Source organism: Lepidochelys olivacea, assembly GCF_965140295.1.
Source record: "Lepidochelys olivacea isolate rLepOli2 genome assembly, chromosome: 1".
In the NCBI taxonomy this organism is placed as follows: domain Eukaryota; kingdom Metazoa; phylum Chordata; order Testudines; family Cheloniidae; genus Lepidochelys; species Lepidochelys olivacea.
Window position 1 is genome coordinate 250,071,915 of NC_140411.1, and position 17,795 is coordinate 250,089,709.

General features: G+C 43.1%; 1 protein-coding gene across 1 annotated transcript in view; it reads left to right on the plus strand.

The window, feature by feature from the left end:
- The first annotated feature begins 5,287 nt into the window (after window positions 1-5,287).
- Window positions 5,288-17,795, plus strand: part of KDM7A (lysine demethylase 7A) — an 89,415-nt gene continuing 76,907 nt past the window's right edge. The window contains exon 1 of the mRNA XM_084649980.1: window positions 5,288-5,426. Coding sequence (XP_084506106.1) covers window positions 5,311-5,426 — 116 coding nt within the window. The 5' untranslated portion in view covers window positions 5,288-5,310. The remainder of the gene's footprint in view (window positions 5,427-17,795) is intronic.

Sequence of the window (17,795 nt, forward strand, 5' to 3'; positions counted from 1 at the left end):
CACTTTTATTTCTGGAAACAACAGTTGGTTCACTGACTGGAAAAAACAGGTAAGTGCTAGTGCTTCCCCTTCTCCAGTCCCACTGATTGCTCCTGCATGCCTCCCCATCCCCTCTGGATCCCTCAGCTCCTGACAGGCCACTTTCCATCTCTAGTATGAGTTTCTGATTTTCACAGGGCATCTGTATGGGGGAGGAGGGGAAGGCAGAGTGACGGTTGTTTGGGTGCCTTGTTTGAGAAGTGCAACCTTAACTGAATTTTCTGGGATTCTAAGATTTTTTTTTATTTGAAAACTAATATTCTTGAAATGTAATATACTCACATCACTGATGTGCCTACAAAGTTCTTTGTGTGACATTAATATTCAACAGTTAAATAATGCTTTGTAGATCTTAAACTGTATGAACTAGTTTGTTTTAAATATTCTGAAGGACCCAATGCCATAGATAGATGCTGAAAATCAAAATAAATGAATAACTATAACATGCTATACATAGGTTCACTCAAAGTTTTTTTTCTTCTGCTGCTACCTCTTCGAGACTTATTCAAGACCCGACACTGTACAGTCCATTGTGTCCCATAACTTCCTCCTATTTTAAATGGCTCCCTTATAGAGAAGATATTGGGCAATGTAAAGAAATGCAAATACATCACAGCAATCTGTCCCTTTCTTCAAACACATGGTAGGGGGGGCGAAGGGGTGAGAAATCCTTCACCATTTCAAAAGGAAGAACTTACTTTCTTCACATGCTGTAACCATTTTTCTTTGTCACAGAAAAATACTTAATGGTCTGAACAAACAAATTCTAATAGACGTGTAAGAGTTTTAAAAAGTGCTTTTAGGTGGTAATCTTTTCACCACTGGGAGTGTTTCATTTTAGCAAAACTGGGGGGGAAGGGACACCCACCCTCCAAACTTCGCAATTTGCTATATACCCACACCCTAGAGGCAAACTTGGATTAACACACAGGCAAATAGGACACCATGCCTAAGGCCCAAATTCATGGGGGGAAAGGGGTTGTTTTTTAACCAGTGTGGATTTGTGTGCAAACTGAATGAAATTTACTAACGGATGGACATTCCAACCGTTTCAACAAAGCATTGGCTGCGGAGTGCCATTTATAGTGTATGTGGGGGCATAGATTTGCTCTGGGTCTCAACGTCACTCACTCAAATTTGGACTGGCTATCCCCCTGTCATGGCAGAGAAGGTACACTATATATACACATTTATCTAAGTAGTGATATAGCTTAATATTTTTCAGATTCTTATTAATTGTACATATTGAGTATGCAAGAAAATAGTGAATGATATCTCTTATTTGTTAGATAATTAAGTTTTTGCTCATGATTTGTGACAAGCTGCATGAGGATGGTAACTGGAATTTAATTAAACACACAACAACATATAAAATTTATTTTTCTGTAACAAAACAACCTTCTCTTTTAGTTTCACATTTACAACTAAGTGATTTATTAAACGAGCAGCAGGATTAACTGTAGTCATTGAATTAAATTGATTATTTCAGGTCAGCCCTGGAAAACTTTCAAATATGCCTAAGTGAAAGTGACTGGAGTTTAAATTCCTACTTGCCTGAGTTTCTTGAAAATGAGACATCAGTTATGTAAGTTACTTAGGTTGTCCTTCAGACTTATAAAACTAGTGGATCACATCCCCTTCCTCCTCATTTTTATTCATAGACTGGAAGAGAAAGACAAGTTTTCCAGCTTTTTTCAATTCCCAATCGATTTCTCAACTTGAAATGAATTAGTCCAAATGAAGAAAATATTCTCTCTGTGCCTGCAGGAAAAGCTATTGCTGGCAAAAGCTGATTTAGCACTTCAACAAAATCTGGTCCCAGATGCTTAGCCAGTTCAGTGGTGTGACTTCCTTTAAAATATCATCAGCATATCTTCTACATTTCTCTTTAGTCCGATGCTGACTATTTTGTCTATGATAGTCCCATCTATTTTGTCACAATTTTCTTCACAAATTTTCATCAGAATAGGCCAGTTCTTAATAAACAGCTCAAAACAGTCAACCACTCAATTCCTCCGTACATCTTGGGGGAGAATTAGTTTGGCTCCTCCTGCTCTCTTTGGGGAAGCTGAAGCAAAGTGGCTGTTATAGAAGTACTTTGCAATTTCAACACTACTTTCTTTTTCTCCTGGAGTTGTACTTAAGTTTTGGCTAGAAGATGCATCAATTGAGCACTGTACCCATATATCTTTCAGGTTCCCTACGTTATCTTCTTCTAGATTTGCTGCTCCTGATTATAAACTCATCCATGGTTTTACCGGATGATAAAAGGCTTTTTTTTCTTCTTCACAATACCGGTAATTTACTGTCTGTTGTCCGTTTAGTATCAATAGATGACTCTGAAATTGCAGATTATGGCAGTTCATAACCCTTTTGCCTAAGCTGGACCCTGAAACAAAATGGTAAAAAAAAGTCACTCATGTATTGAGTATTACACAGTGCACTGCTTTTTAAAAAAAATTGTAAAGGAAAGCTTCCTCCTCCTGCAGTTGTTTGCACCACTATTTAAATGATAAACGTTATTCTACAATAATTAATAAATTATAAGGATTATCTGAATCTATTTAAATTCTTATCTCCAACATACCAAACAGGTTGACATTTTTTTAAATGTTAAAATTCAAAAATGCCTAATAAAACTTTACTTTTATACCAGAAATCTTCGCCTAGGATGGTTAATTATATTGAGCAATAAAAATCATTTCACAAGGCCAGCAGTTACAGTAAAAATGTAATTGATAAATCCTCGTCCTACAAACTAACATACCAATTATATTTTTTAACACAAACATTTTGAAATTCATACATAATTCACCCAAAACACAAATGTATAACAATCATTTAATCATTTACTATCTCAGTAAGACATGGTAGGCAATCCATAAGAATGGTGAAAAATAAGTTTACTAACCAGTTGATCCAGATTGTTCAGATATGTCCATATCATTTTCTTCAAAGTCATTGCCTTCTGAGGAGCATTTTTCATAAAGTTATTCTTTCATTCTGACAACCAGGGCTTGCATCTCTTTGTTGCACTGTTTACATTTGGCATGTGTTCTCTTTTTACCCACAGGTACAGGATTTCTTGAAAGCATTCCCAAATAGGTTTATTTTTTTTTATTACCCACAGCCATGGCAGTTTTTTCCCCCACCAGTTCCCAGGTACTGAAATCAATACTAGAGGCTGCACTTTGAAGACTGAAAAGGAGTACTTGTGGCACCTTAGAGACTAACAAATTTATTTGAGAAGTGAGCTGTAGCTCACGAAAGCTTAGGCTCAAATAAATTTGTCAGTCTCTAAGGTGCCACAAGTCCTCCTTTTCTTTTTGCGGATACAGACTAACACGGCTGCTACTCTGAACTCTGAAGAATGTTGTCCCTTCCCACAGGATCCTGCTTTGACACCAGTGTTGCTCCTTTCTAGTTGCATACTCTACTCCTTCTCCATTGTTACACTCCCCCCCCCCGTGAAAAACAAAAGAAGAAACAATCCAAGACTTTTGCTAGTGTAACCCACATACCTTTTGCACTACAGTATTTTATTTGTTTGGAGACTGAGAGGGAGACAGTTGAGAAATTAATGGATTTCTGTTGGTCTCTCTGTGTACACATGCATGGAAACAGAGCAACGTCATTTGCTTGCAGTGGCCAGACCCACCCAGAAGCAAGGGCTGGTAGTTACTGGGCAGATCAGTGTTTTTTCATGAGCTGGAGAGAAAGTGGGTGAAGTCATAATATTCATAATGTGAGTATTGAGCCAATCAGGTGTCACCTTGGGAAAAGCTATAAAACAGGAGCAGGAGAGCAACCAGGTGAGCTCAATGGATGATCTGGATGAGATCATAAAGGTGTCTCCTGTAGTCAGAGGTCAGGTCCCAATGCCTTTTTCTTTCACCCAGTAGCACAGTGACAGGATCAAGCCCTTAATACAGTACGTGACCAATTGTGCCATACTTATAAAGCTTGATCTCAAACATTAGATGTTTTCCTCCTGATTCTTTCTTTATACAGAAAAGAAGGCTTTAACGGAAAAGTGTTTTATACAGACTCATGGATTCAGCATTTTTTTATTTACTGTTTTAAAAGATTATAATAAGTGTAGGCCTAACATATTTTGTATTAAAATCAGATTTCATTCTAATTAGGTTTATTTTTAAATGGAAAAAAAAATGTAAAATAACAAAATAAAAATCCAGTTTAAATTAAAAAAAAAATGGGTTTCATTTATTGTTTTTAAATCGTTTTTTACTCCTCCTGCATGTCGCAGTGGTTGTCAACCTTTTTTCATTTGCAGGCCCCTAAAAAATTTCAAAAAGAGGTGGGGACCCCTTTGGAAATCTTAGCCATAATCCGCAGTCCCCCAGGGGTCTGCAGACCAGGGGCTGAACTCCAGTCCCAGAGCGCGGTGCCCTGTGGGCCGCTGAGCAGATGCCCGGTGCCGCCTCACGCCAACCCCCGTGTCCCCGTAGCACCACCGGACTCCCAGCAAATGGCTTGTGCCACCGGGCGCCAGCAACCATGTGTCCCGTCTTGCACCAGGCAGGCCCCATGGACATCCCAGCCAGTGTCCCCTGCCGCCAGGCCCCACGGGACCGCCCGCCCCCGGGCTCCCCATGCCCAGGTGCCGCGGGCGCCGCCCCGCCCCCGCGACAGGGGATCCCCCCCACCCCCGTGTCATTCAGAAGCGTGAACAACAAAGTCGAGAAGTTCGGGCAAGTCCGGCAGCTGTCGGCACTTTCCGTAGAGAGGAGGCGGAGGCCCCCTCCGTCCCGTCTGCCCAGGTCGGTTACATAAGGGAGACGGCTCTTCCCCCTCCCAGCGCTCGAGCTCTTTCTCTCTGTGTCCTCGCGGAACCCTTCACTCCCCTCTCTACCCACCTCCCCCCGCCCCGGCCCGGAACTGTCACGCGGGGGAGGAGCGAGCGCGTGCCCTAGCTGCCTGCCTGCTCCGCCTCCAGAGGGAGTTGTGGCACGTGCTTTTCTGTCGCGCGTCCAATATAGCGTAGACGGCTGCCGGGCACGCGCAAGAGTCGCATCCGCTCGTACGTCTTCGACCGGCTGCTGCTCTCAGGAGGCCAAGTTCCCAGGCGCGCATGCTCAGCGGTGGAGCGTTCACTGGCCATATGACTGTGTGGGGCGCACGCGCGCCCTCTCTCGTGTCGCCTCTGGCGCGCGCGCTCCGTGGGGCTGGCGCGCGCGCGCTGTTGTTATTGGTGCCGCTGGCGGCGGCTGTTGGAGGGGGAGGGTGGCTCAGGCAGTGAGTTCTTTAAAGATGGCCGGAGCGGCGGCGGCGACCGCGACCCCCGTGTACTGTGTGTGCCGGGAGCCCTACGATGTGAGCCGCTTCATGATCGAGTGCGACATCTGCAAGGACTGGTTCCACGGCAGGTGGGGGCCGGGGAGCCCGCGGGGCGAGGAGAGCCCGGGCCGTGGTGGCGGGGGGGGGGGAATGAGGGGAACAGCCCGGGGGTGGCAGCTACCCCGGTAATAACAACCGCCACCCGCGGGAAACAATGGGGGGCCGCGGACCCCGGCGGGGACCCCTCGCGCCTCTGCGCCCGGTGGGCAGCTGCGAGCGAGCGAGCTCCCCCTTCTTGCCCCATGCCACCGAGCTGCAGAACCCCGCTCCCCGCCCGGCGCCTCGGCGGGGAGCCGCGTGCGGGGTGCCCGGCCCGGCACTGACGGGGTGTCACCCATAAAAGTAAAGGGAGCAACAGATGAGGGGCTCTCGGGCCGCGGGAGAGCGGGGGGGCAGGAGCTGCCCAGAAGTTGAGCGCGCCGGGGGGAGGGGAAAGTGGGTGCTGTTTGTGTGTGTGGGGGGGGGGGATTCCCCCCCCGCGCCCCCGGCTGCCTCCGTCCTGCATGGGTGGGGGATGCCGGCCGCTCGGTGGGGGAGATGGGGTGAGGGATAACCTCCTCTTCCCTAGCTGCCTGCCCCGGGCCGGTAGCTCCCGGCTGCGGCCGTGCCTGGGGTTCGTGGCTCACTCTGTGTTTGGGGTCCGTTCCTGCCTTTTCTGGGTTTGACGTTTCTTGTCCGGTCCCAAGCGGCTTTCCCGGCCGCGGCCGGCTCGTGTGTGGTTTGGAAACTGTGCGTGTGCGTGAGAGAGGCCCGAAGCAGCGGCAGCCTGGTGTGTGTGTGTGGGGGGGTATTCACGGACATTTAAACAAAGAAACAAGTTGGGGGCTCGGCGACCCAACTGGCTGTTCGGTTCTGACCCCAGCTGCCTGGTTCACGTTTGGCGTCTGGTATTTGTAGAGACCAAGCGCTGAGATATTTACTGAGGAGCCGGTTGTGATTGTAGGAAGTGCGTTTTGATTGACAGCAGGACATTTAAATACCCCCATTTAACAAAAACAGACTCACGATGTAAAGCAGGCTAGACAGGCGAGTGTCCCTCTGCTGGATGTGGATGGTAAGAACGAGCACATTCTTTTAGTGCTCAGTTCAATTTTCTAGATTCAAGGGACACTGGAGGCAGTGACAAGCTCAAAAGTTCTGTGTCCAGTAAATTTAAAAAATCAATTAATTATTCTGTTGCATAGTCAGCTCTGAAACTTTTTATCGGGTTTGTTTGCCCGTTGCAGGTGTACTTGTGTTCTCATATCCCCAGCATGTGGTCCTGTTGTGAGCAGGGAGTTTGCATTGACAATCTGACAGCAGTTCTGACAGCAGCTGCTGGGTGTAGATTTAGGCCCCACATTTAGGTTTTGTTTGAAAATAAAAAACATTTATGTTAGTAAATTTTTTTTACTGGTGAGGAATATTAATGATTTCAATCCTTTTTTTGTTGTTGACCATGTATCATAGAATTCAATCAGACTTCACTTACATGATCCTTTCACACAAGAGCAAAAGACAGAAAAAACCTGAGAAAATTGGAAAGTGTAGTTCTAAAACCACAAAAATTAGCAAGGGGACTGAGAAAAGGTGTAGGGTTTGAAACTACTTATTTTAGTTGATTAGATTTCAAATTGAGAGTGATTACCTCTTTATTCTCCTGCACATACAGAATCTGTTTAGATTTGGAATTGCAGCTTTTTGATGTCATCACCAATTATCTTCCTGCCCTACTATCTGTTAAATAATATTTTATTTGCTCTGCATTTTTCAGAGCACAGTGAGATTGGACCTTTCCTTTGCCTACCTGGTTTGAGAAATTTGTATTAAGCTAAACAATGCATCCTGATACACAGGCCCTTTGATATTTATAATTTTTAATGGGTCGGAGAGGGTTGAGGGGAAGGAATCTTCTGCTCTTTTAAAATTTCTTCTTAAATCGGGATGTACAGTGTTTGCCTGATACCATGAAAGGCAACCTCTCTCCCCTCTGGACCGATCACATCTCATAAGGCTGTTAGCTAATGAAATATTATGGTAAGTTGTTTTTTTTTTAAAAAAAAGGTTCCACACAAGACCACTGCCATGAAGAATTTGTTATTCAGCATCGTGAAGTAGCTGCCTCTTGCTGGTGCTAATTGGAACATTGATAGCATATAGAAAATAGCAGAAAATGGTATGCCATTCTTCTAGCGTCCCAGTTGATTTGGGCATATGGTAGTATAATACATGTTTTACCAAAATTAAAACTCAAGTCATTTGCTGTATATAAAGTCATAGACACAAATATTCACACAGTTTAGGGGATAAATTGTAGGTTACCTTTCTAATATGGAAGGGCATGCATACAAGGGTGTTGAACCATTATATTTCCTTGGTCATTAATACCAGGCTCGGTGGTGTGTGCCTGTAATCCCAGCTACTTGGGAGGCTGAGGCTGGCAGATCACTCGGGGGTTCTGGACTACGGTGCGCTATGCTGGTCAGGGGTCCAATGCTACTGACAGCCCAGCCAGTAAGTAGCTAAAGGACCGGCTAGAACAGCATGAATGATGTGTTGTGATTGGGCCCTCTCTCTGTAAGGGCTGATGGACTGATCGATCAAGGTGGTCATTAACACTGCAAATAAATCATTGGCATTTAAGTGTTAAATTACTGTAGTCTAGCAGTTTAAGGAAATAAATTTGCCATTTCTGAAATTGCATAATAGAGGTTGTACTATGAGGGAAAGGCTTCTTTGTTGCTAAACAGTCAGAATATAACTGATTTTTGAAATTGTTTGAAAATCCTTTTGTGTTTTTCAATGTTAAGCGTATTGAATAGTGTCTAGTTGATCATCCAAAAGGAGATGCCTATTTCTACAAGCTTGGTGCCTTTTACAGCTGAATGTGTTTCTTCCTGGGTCTTTTTTAGATTTAGAAGTTTATATCCTTATCTGTTTAAAATGCTCACAGTTTCACAAATGAAGACCCATTCTTGGTGACCCTATTTCAAAGTGAGTGAGTTATAGAGGGTCATGAAGAGGAAAACTACAGCACCATTTGTATGCATAATGAACATTACTTTTGGTATAACATGAAACTTTAAATGATTAAACTTCAGTTTTGGTCATCTCTGAATTCACAGCATTGATTTGCAGTTCTCACCCTCAGAAATTTAATTCCATATTTAATCTAACCTGTTGAAAAGAAGTAACTTCATATCCATTCTGGTGAGAATTATTACCAGTACAGAATTCTGCCATTTAGTTTTCAGTTATGCCTACAGTCTTTTCCAAATGTGTGTCTGTGGTGACAGTTCATTTGAAAAGGTAGAATGTTCATGTATTTTGTACTTTGAGGACTGGTTAGTAAAAGTGCAGAGGCCTCAAGGTCTCTTCTGCCTTTTAGAAGACTTCCTTATATCAAATCTCAGGTCTAAGCCTAAATCAAGAGATTGCACTTATTCTAACTTCTAAAAAAATTATTCATTAGAGTAACTATAGTCTATAGAGTCCGAGGATGGTAAATATCTGCTTCCAGATATTAAGATAAAAAGAAAAGGAGTACTTGTGGCACCTTAGAGACCTACTAATTTATTTGAGCATAAGCTTTCGTGAGCTACAGCTCACTTCATCGGATGCATCACAAAAGCTTATGCTCAAATAAATTGGTTAGTCTCTGAGGTGCCACAAGTACTCCTTTTCTTTTTGCGAATACAGACTAACATGGCTGTTGCTCTGAAACCAGACATTAAGATGTTATCAGAACCATTCATTTAATACAATATCGACCTCAAAACCAGTTTTGTGTGTTCCCATGGCTGTTAGGATATATGATGTTAATGCTAATTACAATATTTGGCAGATTGAGGATGAGATTTCTTCATTCTTGGTTAAGCAGAGAGAACGTTATGGTGACTTTGTCTTTTGAAATCACTGTCTGGTGTGAAGGCCCCACCCTCAGAATGCAAGGTGGTGGTGGTGGGAAGTGCCTTTTGGAATGCCATTCCTTCTCTAGCCTGTCATGGATGCTTTCAAAAAGAGGTTGGACACTCATCTGTGTCCATTCTGACAATTTATGGATGCTGACAAAGAGAAAGTTACAAATAAAGTTATGAAAGGAGACGTTTAATTGGCCAGGAAAGGTTCAAACTGTGTGGGTATCTGGTGTGATTACGAGGGCAGGATAAATTAACTACCGGTAATTTTCCCTTCCAGAAATTACTCCTGTTGAAATGGGAATGTTACCTTAAATTTTAATTAAAAAATGTAAATTGAATCACTCCAAATTTAGAAATCTATGGCTCTCAGCTAAGTTTTCATAACTCACATTTCCCACATTTGTTGCTGTAGTTAACAAGTGAGTTTTTGCTTTTAGGTTCTGATTGACTTTGTTTCTGTAGAAACTGATGTTAGACTGGAAAAAGTAAGGTGAGGGAAGGTTTCTTAAACTTATTTTCTCTAATTTAGCACTATTTCCACAGAAGCAAGATAGAAATTCCCGACTCTGTTGTAGTTCAAAAAGGCTATGTCTGTCTCACTCCCACCCCCGAATAAAAACTGTTTTTCTGTTGGCTTTACAATTTTTTAAAAACAAGCCTCCCCATTTTAATAGCTCACTTCAGACTAGTACTCGGAACATTTGGTATCTGATTCCAGCCCTGCCACAAATTTCCTAACTGAGAACAAGTTGTTCTCTTTGCCTCAGTTCCCCTTCTGTGACATGGCTTCTCTTGTCAGAATAAATTCATTAATCTGTGTGAAGCGCTCCTATACAACAGTGTTGAGTGCTATAGAAAAGTCTAATTCTTGGAATTGTGTGGATATCTGTTTTGAGTGCAGTTGTCTTGACATACAAATTGGTCAAACACCAGTTTGTGCTGTGTTTGGAAGCAATGCATTATGTTGCCCTTAACATGAATAGTATGTTCCCAATTCTGATATTTGATTTTTTTTAAAAGCCCCTGCTCCTTGAGTCATGTGACAATGAGAATCTGACTTTCCCTTTTTTTAAAAAAATTAAACTTCTAGCCATCATTTTGGGGGTGGGGGGGTCCTGAAAATGTGAACACTAAAGGCTCAACTCAGAAGGTAAATAAAGACTCTGAAGTTTATTTTTTTTAAATTATGATTTTTTTAAAGCTACTCATGACTGAAGCCTTACTCATAATTTTTGAATCCTTAGATTGGACAATAATGTCAACATTTTGTTTCAGTGAATGTTTTTATAATATTCTTAAAATTACAGTGGGAGGACAATAAGGTGATTTCATTATGCTAAAGTAGGTGGTGATTAATTAGGGACCTTGAGTTTTTAATAGTGCCTTTCATGTGAGAAGAATCAAAGTATCTTGTATACATAGGAATCACTTTATCCATTACTGAGTGTTCTGGGATGAAATATAGCTGCTGTTTAACAATGTATAACAGTGCAAAGTTTAGGACAGGAAGTGAAGAATACTATATCCAATTAAAATCTGTCAGAGAATCTAGGTAGACAGAACTCAGTTTTCCAGGCTAGAATCAGTCCAGGACATATTGAGCATACTGTATAATATGTTTGTTAGAACGTTGGTAGTATGTAATACAGTACAAATGAATTATGTAAATAAAAAGCTTCCAGGATTGTCACTCTGAAGCCTAGAATGTTCAAATCAGTGTGAAGTGATGGAAACATCTACAAGCATTGTTGAGAGTTCTTTGTTTAGAATATTACCAGGTTCAACTGTTACAGGAATTCACAGTCTGTTACTATCCAATTAAGTTCTAAGCCATTTTCTGGTTTTTGACACTTTCTGAATTGGATTTGTACAACAGCATGGGTTTTTACATAGTCACCTATACTATGCTGCTTAAGAGTTTGTTTTAGAATTATTGGTTGAAGCAGTTTAGTTGTAATCTAGATGGTATTTAATTGCTCTGTATCAATCATACTGTTAGCCTTGCCTGTTTAGCGTACCCATTTGAAAAAATAAAGAAGCATAATTTAACTTGGTAATCACTTCTTATAGTGATTTATATATATATATATATATATATATATTTATAGTTAAGTGAGTTTGTGAAGGCAGTTCCTGTAAAGTGCTAAGTATGAAATTTAACTTGTTAGTAGAGAACTTGTATTGCATCACCCTCTAGATAAGTTACTTAGAAAATGTTCCAGTACATTACCTTCCTGTTTGGTTTCTTTGACATACAATTAATTTGACTGAAGAGCTGAAGTCATGGTTTATAAAGGTGCTCTTATTTTCGTGGATGTAGGTCGTGTTGTTCTTTTAATGAATCCAATATTTTTATGTCCTTAATTGTGTATGTAATGGGATCCCTTGTTGGATGGTCCTTAATTCTTAGAATAGAGCAGTGATGGGCACCTGTGGGCCACATGTGGCCTATCAGGGTAATCCACTGGTGGGCCGTGAGACATTTTGTTTACGTTTACCATCCGCAAACATGGGCCCCCTGCAGCTGCCAGTGGCCGCTGTTCACCGTTCCCAGCCAATTGGAGCTGCGGGAAGTGGCGGGCTGCTGGGATGGGCTGGCTGCTCAGGGCTGGGGCAGGGGGTTGGGTGCAGGAGGAGGCGGGGTGCTGGGCTACAGGATGGAGTGGGGGGTGTGGTCACTGGCTGCATGATGCTTACCTTGGGTGGCTTCTAGTTGGCGGTGCAGTGGGGCTAAGGCCTGGCCCCGTGCTGCTCCTGGAAGCATCTGGCACGTCTCTGCGGCCCCTCGTGGGGGAGGGGGGTCGGGTCGGGGCTCCATGCACTGCCCCTGCCTGCAGGCACCGCCCCCACAGCTCCCATTGGCTGCAGTTCCCAGCCAATGGGAGCTGTGGAGCCGGCATTCGGGGAGGGGCGGGGGGGCAGCATAAGGAGAACTCCCTCCCCCTGGGAGGGGAGGGCTGCAGGGATATGCTGGCCACTTCTGGGAGCGGTGTAGGGTCAGGGCAGGCAGGGAGCACTACTGGACTTTTAGTGACGTAAAATCTCATGATTTGGCTTCAGTAGCCTCTGGGAGTCTCCTGGAATCAGACTGGCAAAACCGGGAGGTTGGCAACCCTACTTTGCACATGCTTATTAAGCAAACACTTTGCCTGTTGTACAAATACTTGTACTTTCTAGTATATTGTTCTTTCTTTTCAGAACCATGTCTAAACCATTTTGACTAACTTGTAAAGATTTCCATATATTCAGTTCACAGGCTTGAAAAGTAATATTCCACAGTCTAAAAAAAAATTTATTCATTTAATAACAGAATTCCAGTCAGCTATGAGACAATAGCAAATTGCCACTGACCTGTTTAGTGATACGGAAGAACTATTAAGTTGTTTTGGTGAAGTATTTAGGGAATTTAAAATTGTTGAACCATTTCTCATATCTACCAGTCTTTTTTCCATATTGTGTCATTGGCAAATTAATACACAGAACTAACTTATATTTTAGAAGTTTCAAGTGTCTTTGGATGTGTGTCTGCTTCATGCCAGTAACATGGGTTTAAATGGATAGTTCTGTCTTTCCAGGTCAGTTCTGCTTTGAATTGAATTAATACTTTCTCTCCATTACTTTGACATTAAGTAAAGTAGATTTTCTTGCTGAAAATGTTGAGTTCGTTCTTGCTCTGCAGGGCATAAGTGCTTAGGTTTGCCACAAAAGCAAAAAGCTTCTGTAGAAGATCATTCTACATTTATTGTAAAAAGTCAAATGCAGAGAGTCAAAATATTCTAAATTTTAAATATGTTGTAGTATTAAATCTATTTTCATTTGAAATTCAGTTGACAGATGGCAGCTAGCCTGCTAAACTTATTCCTACATTTAATTATGTTGTTTCTATTTACATTAATGTTTTGTTTTAAAAACACTATGCATGAAATTGGGGGGAGGGAAAGAAAACATTGAGAATTGAAATTTTTCATGTTCCTTTTTTTTTAAAGACAGATTTGATTTGGTCTGGATCATTCTAGAACAGGGGTTCCCAAACTTGATCTGTGGCTTGTTCAGGTCCCTGGCGGGCGGCGAGATGGTTTGTTTACCTGAGTGTCCGCTTGCAGCTCCCAGTGGCTGCATTTCGCAGTTCCCAGCCAATGGGCGCTGTGGGAAGCGGTGGCCGTTTCATAGGAGTGGAGAGTTAGATCATGTGCCATGTCTTAGGGCTTGTCCACACAGCATGTTACTGTGTGGCAAGCCAAGGTATGATTCTGTAACACACCAGCTTGCTGTGCAGTGATGTCCTGTGTGGACACTGCTATACAGTGCAGTAAAAGTTCTTGGGGCATGGTTTGGTGTCATACTACTCTTCAAAGTAGTATGCCAAACTGAACTCTGGGACTTTCACTGCGCTTGTAGCAATGTCCATATGGGACACTACTTCATGGTAAGATGGTGTGCTACAGAGTCACACCCTAGCTTGCTGCTTTGTAAATTGCTGTGTAGACAAACTCTCGCTCTAAGGCACGAATGTCAAACCATGGGTTGGATTCATCCTCTTGGATATATGGCCTCCATGACATATCAGATTCTGTGGAATCCAAGCTTCTGCTTTCAAAATGAGTTTTAGCACTCACGGTTGCAAAGAATACCTTCCTAACATGAACTGTGTAATCAATGCAATGTTATATTTCTGAGTCTGCAGACAGCCCAGAACAAGATGTGTGTAGGACAACTTATCTTACTGGAATGTTAACTCTGTCAGTGATGACACTGTTATATAACTGTTGCCTGTTTAATAGCTGATCATGTTTAGTGGCTAGAATGAGGAATAGTATAGGAGTGAATCCTATGGCAGGTGAAAATTGGGAAGGACATCTAGAAAGAACAGCGAAAAGACATACATTGAAAAATGTGCCAGAGGGAAATCAGCTAGAGCTAGGGTAATAGCTCCAGTACCTTTGTTGCTCATATCTTTGTCAAGCACTAGCACAGTGAAACTTACATTAATCTAGGCAATTTCACAGCTGCCCATAGGGCTCTGAAATGTTTGCCATTTTTTTCTCAAATGTTTAAAAAGAAAATAGTTTTAATCTCATTCAAAATTTTTCATTTTTGTTGGCAAAAAATTGAGATGCAAACTTTGTTTTCCTTTTTCTCACTCTCCCCACCATTCCTCTTTTCCCCACTGGAAAAGGGGAAGGGGCAATTTTACAAGGTTTAAAAAATAATGGAGGGAAAAAATTCAAAAGTTTAAAATAAATTCAGGTTCTTGATGAAAATATTGGTCAAATTTTGACCAGTCCTCCCTTTGAATAGCAGTGAAACTTTAGGAGTTGTCTACATGAACGCTTAGTTTGCAGCAAGCTAGGGTGTAAATCTGCTTGGCACTAGCCTGTGCATACATGAAGTGTAGGGTTGCCAACTTTCTACTTGCACAAAACTGAACACTCTGGCCCCACCCATGCCATGCCCCTCATCTGAGCCCCCGCCCATGCCACGCCCATTTTCCGAGGCCCCACCCTACTCTCACTCCTTCCCCCTCCCTCTGTCGCTCGCTCTCCCCACCCTCACTTACTCTCTCATTTTTAATGGGGTGTGGGAGGGGGTGAGGGCTCTGGGATGGGGCCAGAAATGAGGGGTTCAGGGTGTGGGAGGGGACTTCGGGCTGGGGTAGGGGGTTGGGGTGTGGGAGGGCTCTGATGTGAGGCCAGGGATGAGGGATTTGAGATGCAGGAGGGGGCTCTGGGCTTGGGCGCAGGGGTGTGTGTGAGGGTTCTGGCTGGGGGTGCACTCTGGGGTGGGGCTGGGGATGAGGGGTTTGGGGTGCAGGAAGTGCTCTGGGATGGGACTGAGGGGTTCGGAGGGCAGGAGGGGGATCAGGGCTGGGGCAGGGGGCTCGGGCCTGAGAGAGAGTTAAGGGTGCAGGCTCTGGGCAGTGTTTACCTCAAGCAGCTCCCGGAAGCAGCGGCATGTCCGTTCTACAGCTCCTAGGTGGAGGCGCGGCCAGGCGGCTCTGCCCGCTGCCCTGTCCACAGGCGCTACCCCTGTAGCTCCCATTGGCTGTGGTTCCTGGTCAATGGGAGCTGTGGGGGCAGCGCTTAGGGCAGGGGCAGCACGCAGATCCCCCTGGCTACCCCTACCTGTAGGAGCTAGATTGGGGATATGCTAGCTGCTTCCTGGGAGCCACGCAGCATGGAGGGGAGCAGGGAGCCTACCACACCCACCGTGCAGCACCGCCAACCAGACGGTCAAAAGCCGGTCAGCAGTGCTGACCTGAGCCGTCAGGATCCCTTTTCGACCAGGTGTTGGGGACACCTGGTCACCCTAACTAAGTGTCTGTGTGGACCCTGCTGCAGTGCACTAGAAGTTTTCCTATGCACTTTAATCTATTCTGCTTGAAACGGGAATAGATCAGAGAGCATTACAGAACTTTTAGTGTGTGGCAGCAGGGTCCAAACGGACACTTAGTTTGTGGGGAGGCTAGTGTGGGGTAGATTTAAACCCTAGCTTGCTGCAAACTAACCATTCATATAGGCAAGCCCTTATTGGTTTGTCAGTTTTACACTGCTGCTGTTTCAAAAACATGTGTGGGTAGGAGCCTAGGCACTTGTAATCCCCACAAGCTCAGTTTGACTGTGAACTTTAGACTCTTCACTGACATAATAAAGATTAGAAATCCATGATTAATACCTACATCACCTTTCAAAGTTGTTAGTGATTGGACTGTCTGTGTTGGACCGTATAGACTTGCTTAGGATGTGCATATATATTAAATAATACAAAAATGTAATTGTAAAATTTCAAAAACATTCAAAGGCATTAGTCCGGTGGTCCCCAAAAGTTTTACCTTGCCCCCGTCCTTGCCCCTGTCCATACCTGTCCCCCGGGGCCAGGAGCAGGGTTATGGCTCTGGGAGGGGGAGAAACGGACAGAGGCAAGGGGGCTGAGGCTGGGGCCATAGCTGGGGGTTGGTGCAGGGGTGGTAGTCAGTGCCCCTTGGGGACTGGCCTGGGCCCCAGCTGCACCCCCCAAACATTCCTCCGTGCATCCCTGGGGCGCGGGTGTGCCCACAGATTTGGGACCTATGCATTTGTTCTTATCAGAGATTATGTTCGATTTTGAATTTCTAGGTCAAATTGAGCTATCCTAGGATAAAAATATTGCAATATTTTTCAAACAGTGAAGAGATGAAAATTCTATTTTATGAATCACTTGTCCAGTTTACTTTCTTGCTTTGCTAAAAATATTCTTTTGACAATGAAATGCTTCTAGTGGCTGGTCCACATAGAAGATAGCCGCCTACTAGCAGGTGCTCTGTTAGCTCAAATGTTAGAGTATTCCTTCATGTACTCTTCATGTACTCCTTTTAAGCTAATTCCTTCAGGCCTCGTCCACTTTTGAAAGTTGTACTGGAATAACTGTCAATGAGGGGTTCTAGTTTATTTTTTTTAAAAACCTCCATAGCTATACTGTTATAAACACTGCGTGGACACAGATGTACTGATACAGAAGTGCCACTTCCTGTACTGGAATAAGCACCTTTGTACTGACATAACTGTGTCCATACTCAGTGGTGATGGGATTTATTCTACTTAACTATACTAGTGTAGTTCAAGTGGTACAGTTTATGTGTAGACAACGGCTTGGTCTCTGTCCCATGTCCACAATCTCACTCTTTCCTCTTTCCTTGGCTTGAAACCTAAGTCCTTATGTACGTGCACAAGTTGCACCATTTAAAATAAAATGTTTTTAAAACTGATTAAGTTAAACTTATGCAAAAGACACTGTGGATGCTCTTATTTTGGCATAAATCAGGTTTATTTCTTTTCAGCTGTTGACTCCAGGTAAACAAGAGGGCTTGATTTAAACCAAAAGAAGTGGCCATACTGCCTTTTGTATCAGTTTAATTTAATCAATTAAAAAAAATTTAATGGTTCAACTTCTTTGTGTAGATAAAGCCTAAGCCTACTACAGTAGAACTCCAGAGTTACAAGCAGGTGGGTTCTAGCTCACGAAAGCTTATACCCTAATAAATTTGTTAGTCTCTAAGGTGCCACAAGAACTCCTGGTTTTTTCTGAACAGAACGTTATGGTGGTTCTTTCAAAAATTTACATCTGACCATTGACTTAATACAGCTTTGAAAGTTTACTATGCAGAAGAAAAATGCTACTTTTAACCATCTTAATTTAAATGAAAGAAACACAGAAGCAGTTTCCTTACCTGGTGAAATCTTTTATTAACTTTTTTTTTTTAAAGTAGTTTGTTTAACACAGGTTTCAGAGTAACAGCTGTGTTAGTCTGTATTCGCAAAAAGAAAAGGAGTACTTGTGGCACCTTAGAGACTAACCAATTTATTTGAGCATAAGCTTTCGTGAGCATGCTCAAATAAATTGGTTAGTCTCTAAGGTGCCACAAGTACTCCTTTTCTTTTTGTTTAACACAGTACTCTATTGTATTTGCTTTCTTTTTTTGTCTCTGCTGCCGCCGCGTTGCGTACTTCCGGTTCCAAACGATGT